Here is a 19,833-nt window from a genome sequence, read left to right on the forward strand (position 1 = left end):
ACAAGGACACTCATTCTCTCTCTTTTATTTTAAGGTATTCATTAACTTTTCTTACCCTCCCCATTTTTGCCAGTAGCTCTGTCAAGTTTTTTTTTTTTTTCTTCCAATCTACCTGTGGTCTTGACCTAAGCTTTCACATGAAGTAAAAAGTAACTTCCTCTGTTAGAGATATTTTCCTATAAATCACTGTATATGGAGACAAAACAGGAAAGATCAGTGTGATGAGAAAAGTCGATTTTATATTCTCCTCAAACTAATATATGAGGTACCTATATTTAAAAGAGTTTAAGCCACTACTTAGAAATCTAGCTCATTTCAAAGCAATGTCATCTTATTGGAAAGCTTATGTGGTTAAAAGATTTAAAATGAGGTGAAGATCAATTCAAATCTTTCAAATTAAAGTTAAATACACTTGGGTAACGATTAAAAACATCTGCTGTAACTATGGGCCATTTTCTATTTATAAAGTTCCATAAAAAAAAGGAGGAGGAGGAGGAAGAGTAGGAGGTGGAGAAAGAGAAGGAGAAGGGGAAGAAGGAGGAGGAGGAGGAAGAAGAAGAGGAGGAGAAGGAGAAGAAGGAGAAGGAGGAGGAGAAGGAAAAGGAGAAGGAGAAATATTGAAGTTAAATCCAAGTTACGCACCCTGATAGAATTCCATAGTGACTAGAATGGTTTATGAGTACATATCATATGGACATAATTTAAAATGTTTGAGAAGATGGAATTTGGCAAAAAAAAAAAAAATGGAAAATTCTCTGCCTCTCCCAGTTCTCTCCTTCTCCTATATCTCTCCTTCCCACCCTTCTCCGACACGTGCACATCAGTGTATGTATTAACAGGAAAAAAGTTTAGGTTAAAAGTCTAGTTTAGTGTAATGGACTAGCACATATGGGATAGTATAGTTGAGTGAACTGTGTGGGGCATTAAACTGGATTTTCTTCAATGAGTGGACTATGTTCTTAAAGAACTGAAAACCAGCTTGCATTTTTTTAGTAGTCTAGAATAAAACTGCTCAAGGGGAATAGGTGAAATGTGAAAACAGTTGTACATCAGGGTTCTATCTAAGATGCAGCAACACAGCTGGAGCAGCGACTCATCCCACTAACATTTAGTATTAGAATCTACAAAGCCTTGTATTGTTATGTGGAAAACTGAGAAATTTTATTCATGTATTGTATTTAACTATTGCATTTACTGTTGAATGTAAAATATTAATCCCCCAATAAAGAAATATATTTTTTAAAAAAAGGAAAGGAGGGGAAGACAGAAAAGGGAAAGAAAGACACCTACAGACCTGCTTCACCATTTGCGAAGCGTCTCCCCAGCAGATGGGGAGCCAGGGGCTCGAACTGGAAAAAAAAAAAAAAAAAGAATCTACAAAGCCTACATTATAAGGTTGTTTTTTTAAGAGTTTACTTGGCTGTCTCAGTAGTGTATGTTCCCTAAACTTGATCAAGACACTTGCACTCAATATGTGCTAAATAACTAACATCTATCTATTAACACTCCTTACATGTAATTTTTATACTTGTTTAGTTTTATTTTCTCCATTTTATAGATAATGAGTTTGACAGTATAATATTCAACTGGTTCTATCAGTTGCTTTTAATCACTTTGCCTATGGATAAAAAAAAACATTTCTGATCATTTCAAGAAAACAAAAGTAACAAAAAAAATTTCAAAGATAGAATGAAGGACATTTAAAATAGTGTCAACTGTCCTCAGACTTAAAGTACTCATATGAAGAGACTCAAAGAAGTGATAAAAACTTGGAATACAACTACTTGAATAACTACAGAGGGAACAGCAAATGAAAATAAAAAGATCTGCAATAACTAGATCCTGCCCTTGATGAATCCAGCTGCTAGTCTACCTCTCAGATGCTGACTGACTTGATAGCTTCCTTAACACTGACTGTCTCTTCCTGTCAAGATTCCTAGGAACTTTCCAGAGAATACCACCAACCTGGAGGTGAATCCTTCCTGGTGATGGATTATCATCATGGATCTATTATCTTTTAGTTCAAACCTCCCTAGGCTGGGATATTCACTTTAAAGAAATTCCATTTTTAACTACAATTTTATGACAACATTGACTTCTCAAGGAACTAAAATGTTTGTTCCACCTATACTGAGAAAAATTGCTAAGTTTGTGTGATGGAAACAAGATATTAAAATTTTATCTGTATATAGTTTGTTAGCTCTCTTCTCTTTTAAAAGTCCGAGCTTTGTTATTTTTAAATCCATTTGTATACTGTCCACATGACCTATGAAGGTAACTTATCCTCTTTCCACTTCACTATCTATGAAACCAATTGTTGTGGCAATTAAAGGAGCTGGGAGTCAGGTGGCAGCGCAGCGGGTTAAGCGCACGTGGTGCAAAGCGCAAGGACTAGCATAAGGATCCGGGTTTGAGCCCCGACTCCCCACCTGCAGGGGAGTCACTTCAGAAGTGGTGAAGCAGGTCTGCAGGTGTCTATTTTTCTCTACCCATCTCTGTCTCCCCCCCCATTTCTCTCTGTCCTATCCAACAATGATGATATCAATAACAACAATAATAACTACAACAATAAAACAACAAGGGCAACAAAAGGGAATAAATATTTTAAAAAATTTTTTTAAAAGATTAAAGGAGCTAATATATATGTAAGATGCTTAGTACAATGCCTGATATATGCTAAGTATTGTATATTTAAGTGTTAGATCTTGTTTTACTTTAACATAATCATCCTTAGGAAACCTGTATGAAATTAGCTAGTAATTCAGTGCTTATACTGTTGTACTTACTCTAGTAAGTAAATAGAACAGAATAAAAACTGTCTATCCTTTGTGGTTCTTCAAAGTCTAAGCAAAATTATCAGGAGCTGATTCCATATAGATAATACTGACATTTACCAGCTGATAAGGATAAAACATTCTCTTTGAGGCTGTTACAACTCTATTTTCTACTCTTCTTACCCAGAAATCTACCATTTACAATGTTATGGTAACTTCCCATCTTCATCATGCTTTAATCAAGGTTTCTCTACAGCCTAGCCAACAACATTTAGACATGGATATGATCCATAAAGAAATATTTAGTGCATATTACATGTCAGTACTAGAGAAAGAAATAAGATGAAGGCATGTCCTTGCCATTGTGGAGTTTACTTATTATTGGGCCAACAAACACACACAAAGATAAACACAAAGTAGAATATGTAGCAACTGAAGTCTGTATTAGATGCTATGGAAGTAATGAGTTCAACCTGAAAGGCTCAAGTAACTTTTTCTGGAGAAAATAAATGTCAGGACTTAAATTGATTTCAAGTAAGAAATCCAATGTCTTTCTTAGTATTTGAAGACTTTTTAATTTATCCCCTTAACCTACCAGCTATATCTCCCATTACTTCCAACATAGCTTATCTCTTCAATCTTATTAGCTAACGTCCTATTTCTACACCTTTGTTCAGATCTATAATTTCTCTGCTCACATGGTATTCTTTATGAGATATCCTCTACCTGGGGAAAAACAATGAACTTTTCTCTCTACCTGGTAAAGTGTGATCAAACCCCTTCCATGAAAGCTGGCCCTACTTTGATGCAGCCATACATACCTTCTTATTACACATGAAATGACTTCAACCAGGCACATTCAGATAGACACCATTTTTTTTCCCATACCCTGAAATGGTTTGTTGTGTTTTCCTTATTACTGACATTAAGTTTTCTAAAGAAAAAATTGTTCAGAGCAGAAGAGAGAGCATAATGGTTATGCAAATAGACTCTCACACCTGAGGCTCCAAGGTCCCAGGTTCAAGTCTCTGCTCTACCATAAGCCAGAGCTGAGCCAGATCTGGTTTAAAAAATTGTTCATTGGAAGCCAGGCAGTGGCACACCTGGTTAAGCACTCACAGTACAGTGTGCAAGGACCCAAGTTCAAGCCCATGGTCCCCATATGTAGGGGTGAAACTTCACAAGTGGTGAAGCAGGACTGCAGGTTTCTCTCTGTCTCTTTACCTCCTCCCATCTCAATTTCTCTGTCTCTAGCCAATAAGAAATATATATATATTAATTATTCATAATTTTATTTGTTTCACAATTCCGGGCAATGCATCAACCAAAGCAAAATGTAGCTCATCAAAAATTCTTTCTGAATTACTTGATTTCATCAGTGCCTTGTCTGGCTTATCTGATGGCCAATAAATTTACTTTATGAAACCTTAGAAGTCCAAAAAGAACATTCTTATATCGGTCAGTTAATTTACTAACTGAAAGTCAGTAGTAATATATGAGAAATAAATGAGCTTAGCAAAATTTGTGAATGTAGAAAAAATGAGAACTGTGGAATAAATTACACATTTGGTTTATATAGGGCCTGTGAATAAGGTTCTTGTATTTGGTAAGCAGTAAGAAAGCAGTGTATTGTTGAGAGGGAATGAATTTAGGGCACACGTTTGAAAATAAAGTGAAAATAACTGAATGGTCTTTTATGTAAGAAAATATAATGTGTGGTGCAGTGAATAAAGCATTGGTCTCTCAACCATGAGGTCCTGAGTTCAATCCCCGGCAGTACATGTACCAGAGTGATGTCTGGTTCTTTCTCTCTCCTCCTATCTTTCTCATTAATAAATAAATAAATTCTTAAATAAAAAAAGAAAATATAGACACCTGCAGGGGAGTCGCTTCACAAGTGGTGAAGCAGGTTTGCAGGTGTCTCTCTTTCTCCTCTCTGTCTTCCCCTCCTCTCTCAATTTCTTTCTGTCCTATCCAAAAAAAAGAAAAGAAAATATAATGTTGTATGTATATCATCAGTCAAATAAGAGGAGAGGACTATGCACATACATGAAAGCATGAATGTGCATACATAAGGATGTAAAATGATAGAAGTGAAATTCAGAAAAACAACCTTTTCATACTGTGAAAGATTAAGCACTTTCAAAATAATATCTCTTAGTTGTTTTCCTCCCACTATTGCTTCTTACATTCACTCTCTATTTAGTCTTTTCTGCCTTATTTCTTTCCTTACTGTATCCTCTCTAACAAAAACTACACATTTTCTCACTGACACATACTCATCCCTCAAGTGTTTCCTGCACTGTGTTCAAAATTGGAAGGCAGCTCTCAAGAGGACAGAATATAATGATGCCATTAATTCATGAAACTAAGGAGAGCTTTTCAAACTTTTGTTCATGGATCCTAACCAAACAAAAAAAAACGTAGACTTTGTGCCAGTTAGTTCATTGCCTCTCACTTCTAAACCCACTTCTATCCTTGCCTGCTCTGTTAAAATGAAGTTGATCCCTTTAAATAATTGTGTTTGTCAGCTGACACGATATTAAATTTTGCCAGCAGAGAAGACACAGCAGAAACATTGCAAGAGGAAGAGGTTTTTCCATTCTGATTCCAGTTTGCCTGCTCAACAGGGAAGCTTGCAGCTTCTCTAGTTATCTGGCCCCTGCAGTGCACTTAGTTTCCGTTCCCAGGCTCTTGCCACCTGTGTGGCTTCTCCAGTACCCATCTCCTATACACCCGACACTTCCTTAACATATGCGATTTCTTCAGCACACACAGCTTCTGCAATTTCTAGAGCGTACACAGCTTCTCGAGTAACAGGCTGCTACAGCACAAGCTCCTCTCATAGTGTCCACCTCCTGCAGCCATGAGCTGCTACTTTGGTGCTAGGCACCACCTTCCCCTGGTAACTGCCTGATAGTTCTACGGCGGGATGCTTCCAGTGAGACACTTCCCTAGAAGAATCTTTCCTAGTTCTCCAGAGGCAGAGTTCCAACAAATCCAAAAGATGGACTTGCAGAAAGGTGCACCATCCTGGCACCACAATGATTTCTTTGCCACTTTGTAGGTTACAGTCATGCTCTCTCTGACAAGATCTAAACAAATCTCAGCCTCAGGGGAAAGGAAGAGGAAGGGACTGTAGGGAAGGTTTTCCTTAGACTATTTCAATCCAAGGTGTCATGATTACAGCTTTTATTTGCTATGTTAGCTTCCTGTAGAATTTCTAGTGACTTCTTTACTAACCAATCCCTCATCACTACAATCCTGTATTATAGTTAATCGTTCTTTCTATTAAACTCCTGTTGAAACTGTTATGTGACTTCTGTCTCCAGATTATGTGTGGACTGATACTTATTTCTGCATATGTTTTAAATTAACAACTAAACGATAAAAATTTGAAAACTGGGGGTCGGGCGGTGGCGCAGTGGGTTAAGCGCATGTGGCGCAAAGCGCAGGAACCGGCGTAAGGATCCCGGTTCGAGCCCCCGGCTCCCCACCTGCAGGGGAGTCACTTCACAGGCGGTGAAGCGACAGGTCTGCAGGTGTCTATCTTTCTCTCCCCTTATCTGTCTTCCCCTCCTCTCTCCATTTCTCTCTGTCCTATCCAACAACGAATTGCATCAACAAGGGCAATAATAATAACCACAACGAAGCTACAACAAGGGCAACAAAAGGGGGGAAAAATGGCCTCCAGGAGCGGTGGATTCCTGGTACAGGCACCGAGCCAGCAATAACCCTGGAGGAGGAAAAAAAAAAAAAATTGAAAACTACAAAAGGTGGATTTTCTAGTGCTCTGACTATATATTAACATGCCTAAATATATATCTTTGTCAAAGCTTTAGAGCTATGTATTTACAATATTTAGTGAATGAAGAAGTCTACCAAATAACTTAACTTGCAAAGTCAGCTCTCATTTTCATACACATCAACCAAATAAGACTTACTCTCTAAAAAAAACAAAAGGTGAGGGAGGAATAGTTTTAGCTTTAAAAACTCAGTAAGTGGGAGTCGGGCGGTGGCGCAGTGGGTTAAGCGCACGTGGCGCAAAGCGCAGGGACCGGCGTAAGGATCCCGGTTCGAGCCCCCGGCTCCCCACCTGCAGGGGAGTCGCTTCACAGGCGGTGAAGCAGGTCTGCAGGTGTCTATCTTTCTCTCCCCTCTCTCTCTGTCTTCCCCTCCTCTCTCCATTTCTCTCTGTCCTATCCAACAACAAAAGCAACGTCAACAATGGCAATAATAACTGCAACGAGGCTGCAACAACTAGGGCAACAAAAAGGGGGAAAAATGGCCTCCAGAAGCGGTGGATTCATGGTGCAGGCACCGAGCCCAGCAATAACCCTGGAGGAAAAAAAAAAACAAAAAACTCAATAAGTGTATTGACATATGCTCTTTTTAAATTTTATTATCTTTATTTATTAGATAGAGACAGCCAGAAATCCAGAGGGAAGGGTGGTAGAGAGAGAGAGAGAGAGAGAGAGAGAGAGAGAGAGAGACACCTGCAGCACTGCTTCAACACTCATGAAGCTTTCCCTCTGCAGGTGGGGGTTGAGGACTTGAACCTGGGTCCTTGCACACTATAATGTGTACACTCTACCAGGTGCGCCACCACCCAGTTCCCGTTGACATATGTTCTCATGACAACTCATATATCACTAAAGTAAGCAAGTATAAAATAGACATGAAAAGAGAAATGAGTAGACAGAAGGCAGGTAGACTGAATCTTGCCAAGAAGAAACATGATTTCATTATTTTTTCACTGTTTCAATATTTTTTGGGTTTTGCTTTCATGAGTATCTTTCAGAAGTTATACATGCCTCTATTTGCTTGATGCCACAGGTATTGCTGCCAGGTAATAAATCACAGTAATCTTTCAGATAGATAAAAGGCATGGTATCTTTTGTGAAGTGGACAAAGGGTGATCATGATAGAGAAGACAGAAAGAAGTGGCTGCCACAGACTCTCTCAGACACAGCAATTTCAGAAAATGTATAGATTGAAGTTGGGGACCATAAAATTCACTTAAAACTGTTCATGTATTATGGCCCTTGGAAAGCCTATATGGACATCCAGCATACTTGTTTTTCAGTATAACATTACTGTGTTCTTTAATGATACCTAGAGCCGGGTATTTTCCCTTTAAAATTGATAAGAAAACAAATAAAGAAAAGCAAGCAAAAAAAAAGGAAAGAAAAGGAAAATATCAAATCATATCCCCTTAAAAATAAAATTAAAGCTTTGCTTCCAAGAATGCTAACGGATCTAGAAGCAATGTCACATCAAATGTGAAGTTCCTTGACCTCTACCACTACCTTTATTTGGATAAGGGTCATGGTTTTAGTATTTGTGACTCAAAATTTCACACGGATTAAATCCTTCACTTACAGCGGTTCTGTTTCTTATTTAAAATAGTAAGTTTCCCTTATATTCACCACTTTACTGAATCACATCATATAGAAAGAGATAGGGAATCTTAAACAAAAAGCAAGAGATATGTGGCAAATTTTTACCATTTGGAATATTAACAAGTTTAAAATGGCTCAGGAACTATCTTAAAGTGTTATATCAACTATTGTGACACAAGCTAAAGGTGTTGAAAAATAAGGATGTGTATTTTCTAACAGGAAATGGGTGACAATTCAAAGGTTGGGTTTTTTAACATGAAGAGTCAATACAAAGGAATTTAGAACAGATTCTCAACCAATTCTAATATGCACTAAGATTTAGGAAAACTAAGAAAGGTTTTTAACTATTTTAAAAAATCAAGGAAACTACTATTTCCTGTTATTTCTGGAAAATCTATAACTGCTAGTGTTTTTAAAGGTAAGCATTTATAAAGACATAGTAAGTATATTACATGCAGTATCAGATTCTTGTTTGTTCATTCCCAAGATATTTATAATTTTTTAAAATAAATAACATTTATTTCTAATTTAAAAATTTCTCTTTTTACTCCAAATTAGTATCTACTTGGGAACTATTTGGCTTCTATGATTTTCTTCTATCAGAATAAGTTTTGATAAAGATTTTCCCTTTCTTGAATAAGATCTATACTCTCCAGAATACTTGGTCTGAACTATTTTGATAAAAAAGTTCATGTACTGCCTGTTTTATAATAAATTATTTGAATTTTCAAAATAAAGATGCTGGATCAATGCAAAAACTGCTAAGCCAATAGTATATATTTCACATGCATTTGTATGAACTGTTATAATTTCCATATTACTCTCAATTATAGGTATTGAACTAGTATGAATAACTTATTTGATGGGTATTATTCAATCTGAAGGACAGACATGAATAACTTTCACTCTGGTCTAATAAGCAAATTTAGGACTGCTTCATGCTAGTACAGAGAGCAATAAATGCATAAGCATTTCTAGGATCACCAGTTTCTTTCAAAGATCTTCTAAGTGCCAGAGTTACTGAGATGAACAAGAAAATGTTAGATGTTTTCAAGGTACAAAGTAATACAAAATTCACAAGTCTACCCAGTTGGTAATTTGCTAGAAAGTCACTGATAACTTTTATTTTGAGCTGGAGAAGAGACTAGAGACAGTAAGATTTAGTAATGACACAATTTGAATGTGAATAAAGGATAGTCTGTTGTTCTCTGTGATGTGTCCATGTTCACAAGTTAACATACTTACTTAAATAACGGAGTTCCACAAACAACACATTTATATATTCCAGGATCTTTGTGATGTGTATATTCTCCTTCAAAGGCACTGATAAACAATAAAGAGACAAAAATAATGAACATTTTTTATAGGTGGTATTTGCCATATATAAAATTTTTAAATGTTCAAGGGTTTCTTTTTCTAAAATAAGAAAGACCAGGCATATAGAAATATGAATATTACTGATATATTTTAAATCTCTAAATATAATAAAATGTACATATAATTACTCCAAATTAGTGGATACATTAAAAAGAAAAAGTCCTCTATATTCGTAATGTCTACATTTTCCCCTACTATCAACAGAAACAGCAAAAAATAAACCCATAATTCAGATTCAGAAAAAAACATTATTGCATAAGATTTCTGCTACTCTAAGGTACCCAAGAGTGTATACTAGAAAATACAGAAGTGTCCAAGAATTCAAGTGGAAGCAGTCTCATTTTTTGGTCTGAAAAGGAATATTGCAGCTTTAAGGGACTATTTTTCTAAGTTAACAATCTTAAAGGCTAGAAGGTCATTCAGCTAATACAAATCAGCTGTGCTAGCCCAACAAAAAGTCTATGTGCTCGGCAGCTTGTTTTTATTATCCTTTCACCCTCTTTATGAGGTCCATTTTTTTTATAAACAGAAATTTTAAGAATGACCTAATCTCTGGTTGTTTGTGTGCATTAAATCATTGTGCTAGCCATGTACACAACAAGACCCTGGGCTGAAACTGAAGTCCACTACTAGCTCATTGTGTGGTGAGGGTGGACTTCATCAGTAAAGAGTATACCCTGTGACAGGAGGAAAGAGTGTTGCCTAGGAACAAGAATGGGCCCCATGTGTGGTAAAGAACTCTTTCAGTTCATGAATGAAAACACGAAGTTACATCATTAGTAAATTTGGATCAGAGGTATGTTACTGTCTTGTGCCAAGCTCCACGGAATAAATTAGAAAACAAAATGGGTGGATGTTGGCAAGTTACCTTTGAGTTGGAATCAGCTGAGAGAAGTCCTATTCACTAAAAACAGCCTTGGAAGTGAACAAACTCTTTTTTTCAGAACTTAGGGCGAACTTCCAAGGACCAAAGCCATGTGAGGGCAGTTATTGAAAATTTTTGACATTCCAACCACAAATGAGCCAATAAATACTTTCTCCACATGTGCTTCAAAAAGAAATTGGAGTGGGGTAGAAAGGAACTAAATTATGCTACCTTCTTTTTGCAGCCAAAACGTCTATACTTACAATGGCCACCTTCAAAATTTCAGCATCCTGGCACAAAGCCATGCCCCTCATGGTTTTGCTTACTGTGATGTCTTCCCAAAAAAATGTACCTAAATCGCTATTACTCCCACACATTTTGTAGTAAACTAAAAACAGGCCCTTAACAAAAGCCTTGTGACTTAACATAAGATAGTATTCATTAAATGGGGGAAAGAATAAATAAAAGTTAGTCTTAACATAAGCAAGACCATTTTCAACCTTTTCAAGGATATTATTTGTAGCATTTAGTGAAGGATAGGTTGGTTTTGTTTTGGGGTTTTGTGGGGGGGGGGGTTTGCCTCCAGGGTTATTGGTGGAGCTCTGTGTCTGCACTATGAATCCGCTGCTCTTGGAGGCTAATTTTTTCCCTTTTTGTTGTCCTTGTTGTTTATCGTTGTTGTGGTTATTATTATTGTTGTTATTGCTGTCATTGTTGGATTGGACAGCAAGAGATAGAGAGAGGAGGGGAATACAGAAAGGGGGAGAGAAAGTTAGACACCTGCAGACCTGCTTCACCGTTTTTGAAGTGAGCCTTCCTGCAGGTGGGGAGCCAGGAGCTTGAACCCGGATCCTTACTCTGGTCCTTGCGCTTTGCGTCATCTGTGCTTAACCTGCTGTGCTACCGCCTGACCTCCAAAGTATAGAATTCTTTAACTGTAAAGGAAGGAGGGGGCATGAAGAAAACTTGTGCTTAATGAATGATTTTCTCTTCCAGCTCACCTTACCTTTCTGTCCCTTTCTCCTGAGTGACATGGTACTGCAGGGGTGTTAGCCGTTTCCTCAGTTCCTGCTGGGAAAAGACCACCTTACAGTTCTTTTTATCCCTACATGACCCTGGTAAGAGAGAGAGAGAGAGGATATGAGACAAGTGTTTTAGCTTGAATCCTAAATAACTGTTTTGGCTAGTGGCCACAATACAATCTCTGCAGTCACTTGTCAATGACTAGATCAGGCTTTGTGCAGTAGGAAGGTTTACCTGAGCTGCAGCTGATTGCTCCTCTGTTTAAGAAGAGTATTTCACAAGCCCATGAGACTCCAGTGCAGCACTGACAATATGCTACATACAGAGCTTGTAGCAAGTGATATGAAAACTCACTGAACAGTCACACAGTGGTAGTGCATCCTATGTGTATCCCAGTACCTTGAAGCTCTTTTTTTTTTTCTTCAAGTAAGTTTAAAAGCGTTAGCTCTGTTTGCAGAAAAATTACACTGTAGGTATGTATAAGATGATGGGAATATCATGTTAATAAATTTTCATTCGGTAGTTTTTCAACTTAGGAGAATAGCATTAAACTTTCATCATTCAATTTCCATCCTGGGTGATTTAACTACCATCCTCTTTAGTTTTAAACCCTAAAGACATATTTTGTGATGACTAGGAATTTCTGTTCTCTGTGATTCTGTCAGACCCTTCACTAGGTTTCTCTACAGACCTTAAAAACAAATGTTTCTCTAAAAGTTGTCCCTTACTATGTTAAACAGGCAACAAGAAACTTATAATAAGCTTTAAAAGAAGGTATTTACACTAGCGCAAATTCAAGAAGTTACAAAGAAGGGTGAGAAAAGTAGGGAGGGAAAATAAAAATAGAAGAGGAAAAGTGAATGTGATTTTATTTAAAGAGATACATGTTCTTTTTACAAAGCATTTCTAGAAAGACTTCAGTGATTAAGTGCATTTGAATGGTGAAATAATTGTTTAATATTATTTTTATTGGAGGGGATTGTGTTTTACAGTAAATACAGTTGTTGATACATGTGTAAAATTTCTCAGTTTTCTGCAAAACACTCTTGCCCTCAGCCTAGGACCTCCACCACCATAATGAACCAGGACCCGAACACCCCACCCCCACCCCAGAGTCCTTTACTTTGGTGCAATATACCATGGTGAAATAATTTGAATATGATTCTAATAGTAATGGCAGCCTTTCTTTCAACCTGCATATACTAAAGTGTTCACACAATAGTTATTTATATGTAATGTTTTACTTGCCCTAATGATAGAACAGAAATATAAATCCAGGACCTTTTTGCTACCATCAAATTGCTTTTGTCAACCATCACATTGGGAGAGGCTTACAAACAGTCCTACACACAGAAATTTAACAGGTTTCAAAGTTGCCAAAAGAAAGCTTGCTTAGTTCCTAAGCTCAAGTTCTTTTGAACTATAAAGAAATATGACTTGGGAGTAGAAATGCCTTCCACTTCTTTTACTTTTAAGACACAGAATGACATAGTATGTGAGATCATTAAGACAGAACAAGGAGAAAATTAACTAACCAATTATCCTGACTAAGATGGAACAAAGCAAGAGCTTTCAGAATCAAGACCACCAAGATAGTGGTTGATTTTCTATGAGAAAATAAGGATGCAGAGAAAAGGTAAACAGAGTCATAGAGAAAGATGCAGCTTGAAGTAGTCCTATGGGTCGTCGTGTAGTGCTTGTCCTGACTTCTATGAAGCAAGCTAACCTTGCTCCAGAAAGATCTGAATCATAGGAAGAGTGGGCATAGCACTAATGACTTGGTGATCTCTCACCATCCTGGATGCAACATTACACTAGTTTTGATCCCCATGTTTGCTACTTATATTTTTAATATTTCCCAAATGACAGATAGAACTGTTTCTCTGAGAAAAGACTGTCCTGTCAAAATAAGCCTTGTCACAGCTTAAAGACAGAACTGCTCTTTAGTATATAATCACTTGACTTGGCCCAATTCACTGCTAACTTCTTAAGAGTTAATCTTGGTTAAAATTATGGCGTGGGTAATTAAAATCTGTACTCCTCAAATTAAATAGTTCGGTCCAAAATATTTTGTTAATACATGTTCATTCATACAAAAAGACCAATTGTGTTCCCAAAGTTGAGAAAACTAAGCTACCCATCTGTATGTCATTTAGCACAAGAGAAGCAACTGCAGGTTTAAATTACATGGTATTGGATTGCAATTTCCTAACATTGGATGCTTTTCTGCTTTTTTACCTTGAGTCATTTACTAAGGAGTGTTCATAAAAAGTAGCTTAAAACACAGATGCTTGCAAATCATTTAGGCAAAGATGTTTCTCTCTTTCTCATTCTCCTTCTCTCAAAAATTTCTCTTTTCTGAAGAAAAAGAATAAAACTGTTGGTCAGTATTGACAAACCATGTCAATTCAAGTATTTGCACAAGGAAAAAAGGTAAAATTAAAAACATCTGATTGAAGTAAATAATACAAACATAAAAGCTTTACTGGTGAATGAAGGGTATTGAAGAGACTTTATTTCATAGATTAGAAATTACTTTTGATCTAAACATTCTTAAAAACAGATTGTTTTCCACTATGAACCATCTCATTAACTGCTACAGAGACTTGGTTTTAATGGCAAGCTTTGAAAGAGTGCTGCTGTACTCTTTGTTAGTCTCCATCTTATTTGGGAGGGGGATAAAGATTTCATTCCAGCTTTCTTTGTTTGTCTTTCAAGAACCACTAAAGCAGTATTCACACAAATTTTGTAGGAATGTGCCCTATGTCATACCCTACAAATTATTTGGTTTTGGTGCACTTAAAGGTCATCTTCCAAATTAGCAAAATTTTCCTACATCCTGGCTTTTCAACCTTAAATATAAATATTGTTTCCTAACTGTAAGTGAGGGTTTTTTTCTGTAAGAAATGTTAGTGCTTATTTAAAGTTGTCAGATGTTGTACGTTTTTATTCCTTGGGCATGTTATATTCTCAAAATAATTGGGCTTTGAAAGTATAACTATCAGCAAAAGAAAGCATGCATAGAATAGAAACAAATATTATGAATTTATACTAAACAACTTAGTGAGTAGTTAGATTTTAATGCATTTCTTGCTATAGTTTAATAATAATATAGTTCATGAACAACTGAAAACTGTACTATTGCATGAGTTTTATTAGCACCATAATAAAAAAAAACTGTCATATATACACATAGAAAGGCTTTGCTTTTGTCTGATATCCTTTCTATCAGACTCACTTTTCTAAAAAATCATACGGTGCCACTACTAATTTTGAAGAAATAATTTCATCTTGAAATTCTAAAAGAATGCATTGCATGCTTTCTCTTTACTATCCTCACTGAAGTACTGTAATTTTCTTATTATACAGGGTAATTTAACATTAGTATTAAGTGACATCTGTTCAATGACCTCTCAATTAGCTTAGAAGTATGTTGGGAGATATTTCTTTTGTTTTATTTTAATGTTTAATTGAATGCTTTAAAAGAACAAGTGAAGATAAATATATACAACACAAACTCTATTAAAGGGAGTAATATTGACTCTTTGATATCTAATCATAACAGCATTCCCTACAGAGAAACTTTGATACAGATCAGAACCACCTTGAGCCCTATCCTAAGGGTGTTTATTTACTGAACTATGTCTAAAGTCTCCTTTTATATTGAGATATGTTCTACACTGTTTCCTCAAAGTCAGAATTTTCTTGGAATTCCAATAGCAAGCTCATACCATAAGTAGAAACAAATCTACAGAATATGCCATTCTGACTCTATTTGCTTCCCAGACATGTGATCTTGAACAAGTCAATGTATCTAGGCATTGCCAACATCACCAGTCTATCATCAATATAAGGATCATAGCAATGAGCTGGCAAACACTGTCTGGATAAATGCAATACTACATTATCATTATGGCTATAGCAAATTCTAAATTAAAACTACTTTAAGGGGGGCTAGGCAGTGGCACACCTGCTTAAGTGTACATTACCATGCTCAAGGACCTGGATTCAAGTCCCTGGCCCCACCTACATGGGGAAAACTTCACAAATGGTGAAGTGGTGCTGCAGCTATCTATCTCTCCCTCTCTATCCCCTTTTCTCCTCAATTTCTCACTATCAAATTAAAAAAAAAAAGTTAAGGGGCCGGGTGGTGGTGCACTTGGTTGAGTGCACGTTACAATGCACAAGGATCTGGGTTCTATCCCCCAGTCTCCACCTGCAGGGGGAAGGCTTTGCAAACTGTGAAGCAGTGTTGCAGGTGACTGTCTCTCTCCCTCTTTATCTCCCCCTCCCCTCTCAATTTCTCAATTTCAAAAGTTAAAAGTTAAATAGTATGCTGCTGTAATTCTATTGGGTAATTATTTTTGTATAATAATGTTCTCAGGACAATATTTTTTAAATATGTAGAAAAATCTACTTTTATTAATGTCAAGGTAATAGTTTTCTAATCTATCATCTTTTGCCCCTCCTTCCCTCTCTTGCTCCCTCTTCTTTGAATTAAAGAGTTCAAAGCCCTCTGGTCATCTTCCCCTAACATTTACCCCTCTGGGAAAGTGGACCAAAATTCCTTATGGGGTGCAGAAGTTACAAGATCTGACTTCTGTAATTGTTTCTCCACTTGACATGGGCATTGGCAGGTCGATCTATACCTCCAGATTGTTTCTATCTTTCCCTAGTGGCTCAGAACAGTATTGTCCTGAGGTGTTTGGTGATTTTTGTTTGTTTGTTTATTTGTTTTTAACCAGAGCACTGCTCAGCTCTGGCTTATGGTGGTGCAGGGGATTGAACCTGGGACTTCATAGCCTCGGGCATGAGAGTCTGTTTGCATAACCATTATGCTGTCTACCCCTGTCCATTTTTTTAAAAATGATTAAAAGAAATTAGAAAGAAAAGGAAAATATGGGGGCCCACTATGACAAGCATGTTTATAGGCATTTTCACACAAATTCATTTGTTCTTTTTTAATAATTCATGTTCTTTGTAATGATAAAGGAATTGAGGCTCAGCAAGATTATAACAATTTACTGAAGACAAATAGCAGTGTATTGACTAAAGCAAGAACAGTCTGACTCCAAAGCCTATACACATTATAATTTCTGTGAGAAAAATCAGTGCTACAACTTTCTCCTTTCTTATTAAATTAGATAATAACTTTTGCTTTAAAAACTATCACTCAGACAATACCTTTAGCCCACTTGCATGTTAGCTGTCAGGCTCAGGCAAAAATTAGTAAAGTCTAGACTACTAGTGTTTTCCAAAATGGAGACCTCAAATCTCATCTGCTATTTTCTTACCTTTAGGTTTCTAATTATTAAACAATTTGTGCTGCTTCATATCTTAATGCTTTTTCAGTCACCAAGTAGCAGCTGCTACCATGACACCAATGTGAATTCCCCAGAAGGACGACCTCACCAATGTACCCTGGAACACCACCTCCCCAGAGCCCTGCCCCACTAGGGAATGAGAGACAGGCTGGGGGTATGGATTGGTCTGCCAATGCCCAGGTTCAGAGGAAAATGAATTACAGAAGCCAGACCTTCCACCTTCTGCACCCCATTATGATCCTGGGTCCATACTCCCAGAGGGATAAAGACTAGGAAAGTTTCCAATAGAGGGGATGGGATATGAAACTCTAGTGGTGGGAATTCTGTTGAGTTGTACCCCTCTTATCCGATGGTCTTGTTGATCATTATTAAGTCAATTTAAAAAAATATCACTAACAACTTTAGATATAAGAAAAGTAATCATTACCACTGTACATGCAGAAAAATAAATTTAGTTGTCTACTAGCCAATGTCTGTTTTTCTTGTGTTCATTCCTTCAGCCTAGGGTCAGTGAGCAAGGTTCAATGGGACTCTCACAAAGTTTATAAAATGTTGAAAGGCTTTTTAACTTCCTAAGAAGTAAATCAGATCTGTTACTTAAATCTCAGAGTACTTTCAAGTCGTAAATCTTACATTTCAATGTAAAAAATAAAAAAAACAAACAATCCTATAACTTTAATTTTGATTCTAGAATCAGAAAAAAATTAAAATAACATATTTCCACCAAATGATAAGTGAACAAGAGATGATATAACTATTTTATTTTGCTTAGTTTAGAGGTTTCTAGGTTAAATAGTAAAATTCAAGTTGAAATCTTCTAGTTTTTTTTTCAAATAATGTGCTTTAATTGTCCCTTTAAATTTGAAATTTCAAATGGCTATTATTCCATTGTGTTATGGAAACTAACGCATTTCTATTCCACACAAAGTAATGTGTGGAATTTCTAAAGTGAGTATTTGTAAAAGTCAAATCAAGTTCATTTTTATAGTAGAATGTGAAACACATACCCCATAAGTCATTTCTGTGTGTGTGTGTGTGTTAAATTTAGTCCAGTCATAAATAAAGACTTAAAAAAAAAAATGCTCTGTACTCACAGAAACTGATTTTTTTTTCCCTTTTGTTGCCCTTGTTTTTTTTTTTATAATTGTTGTGGCTATTATTGTTATTGATGTTGTTTTTGGATAAGACAGAGAGAAATGGAGAGAGATGGGGAGACACAGAGGGGGAGAGAAAGACCTGCAGACCTGCTTCACCGCCAGTGAAGTGACCCCCCTGCAGGTGGGGAGTCAGGGGTTCAAACCAGGGATCCTTATGGTGGTCCTTGTGCTTTGTGCCATGTGCGCTACCACCCGACCACCTAGAAACTGACTTTCTAACTTTTCATTCAAAGTGTGTGTGTGTGTGTGTGTGTGTGTGTGTGTGTGTGTGTGTGTGTATGGAAGGGAATTATATGTATTTGTGTATGTGTGATATATATATATTATACATTCCTAATATTAACAACATTAGATGCCATGACACTTTTGCTCCAGTCTAACTAAGATAGTAGGGTTAACTTGGTGTAGTACCATGATCTAACACTTTTTTTTTCCTTACTTTTTTAAAAATATAATTTATTTATTTCTTTATTAGACAGAAACTGAGAAGGAAGAGCAAGACATAGGCCCAGGTGGGAGCCAGGGGTTAGAATATGGGTCCTTCTTTGTGTGCTCAACCAAGTATGCCATCACCTGGCCCCTTCTTACTTTTTTCAAGGCATCAAAAGTATTCAGTATTTACAGAGTACCAAACATTGTAAAAGTAAAATGAAAACTTATTTATTCTCTGAATATGCATTGAGCACCTGCTCCATGCTGTCATTCTCACAATGGCTTAACATATACAAGTGAACAGACAAAGATCCAATGTTCATAGAACTTGGATTCCACCTATGATAAAGGACTATCTAACAAAAAAAAACAGGTAAATTATATACCTCCTAAGGTGATTATAAGGAAGGAGAATAAAAAGGAAAAGTGAGCAGGGCAAAGAGAATTTGGAATGCTAGACAAAAGGGCTATATCATTGAACAGAATGGTCATGGCAGACCTCACAGTGAAGGTGACCTTGTGCAAAGTTCCAAATGAGGTGATAAAGTCAACATGCTGATATCTAAAGAAAAAGTTTTCAGGGGTCGGGAGGTAGTGTAATGGGTTAAGTGCACATGGTGCAAAGCGCAAGGACTGGCACAAGGATCCCAGTTCGAGCTCCCACCTGCAGGGGAGTCACTTCACAGGCGATGAAGTAGGTCTGCAGGTGTCTTTCTCTCCCTGTCTGTCTTCCCCTCCTCTCTCCATTTCTCTCTGTCCTATCCAACAACAATGACATCAATAACAACAACCACAACAATGATAAAACAACAACCACCATAACAACGATAAAACAACAAGGGCAACAAAAGGGGAAAAAACAGCCTCCAGGAGCAGTGCACTGAGCCCCAGCAATAACCCTGGAGGCAAAAGAAAAAAGAAAAGAAAAAGTTTTCTGAACATGTGAAGGAAATGGTCAGTGCATGAAATGAACACATGCTTCTCCAGTGGTAGTGACGGAGACAGGGAACTGTAGTTAAAGTACGAAAATCTGAGTATGGAGTAAATGAAACCCAAATATACAAATAATATGCTTTTAAACCAGAAAACATATAATTCATTATCTAAATACAGACACTCTTTAATTCCAAGAGAAATCTTAGTGAGTGGCTTATTAGTGCAACACTCAAAATAGCTATTGGGGAGTATTTGCCTAGCTGAACTTTGAACAGAGGATCAGAAAGCAGGCTCTGTTAAATTTCTGTCTACTTAATGTCATCCCTTTCAGACTAAAGATCAGCAGTCCTAACTAGGAGTCATGTGGAAGAGAATATTTAATTGAAGATTTTGGTGATGAATTTTTGATTGAGCTAGAGAGCAAAATTCTTAATGTCTGTACTCTTCTGACCTCATCAATAACTATCTTCTTTAGAGTAGTCTTAAGTGGTAGGGAACATTCATAACTAAAGAAAGTTCAATATTAGTACTTCTACTTTTTCC

The 19,833-nt window shown here is 36.8% G+C and overlaps 1 protein-coding gene across 3 annotated transcripts in view; it reads right to left on the reverse strand.

The window, feature by feature from the left end:
* MSRB3 (methionine sulfoxide reductase B3) overlaps positions 1 to 19,833 on the reverse strand; it is a 187,869-nt gene that overhangs the window by 111,564 nt on the left and 56,472 nt on the right. For all 3 annotated transcript variants that reach the window (XM_007516857.3, XM_060194988.1, XM_060194989.1), the window contains 2 exons: positions 11,425 to 11,533; positions 9,422 to 9,499 (listed from right to left, as the gene is read on the reverse strand). In XM_007516857.3, coding sequence (XP_007516919.1) covers positions 9,422 to 9,499; positions 11,425 to 11,533 — 187 coding nt within the window. The remainder of the gene's footprint in view (positions 1 to 9,421; positions 9,500 to 11,424; positions 11,534 to 19,833) is intronic.

The sequence above is a fragment of the Erinaceus europaeus genome, chromosome 7 (assembly GCF_950295315.1).
Source record: "Erinaceus europaeus chromosome 7, mEriEur2.1, whole genome shotgun sequence".
In the NCBI taxonomy this organism is placed as follows: Eukaryota; Metazoa; Chordata; class Mammalia; order Eulipotyphla; family Erinaceidae; genus Erinaceus; species Erinaceus europaeus.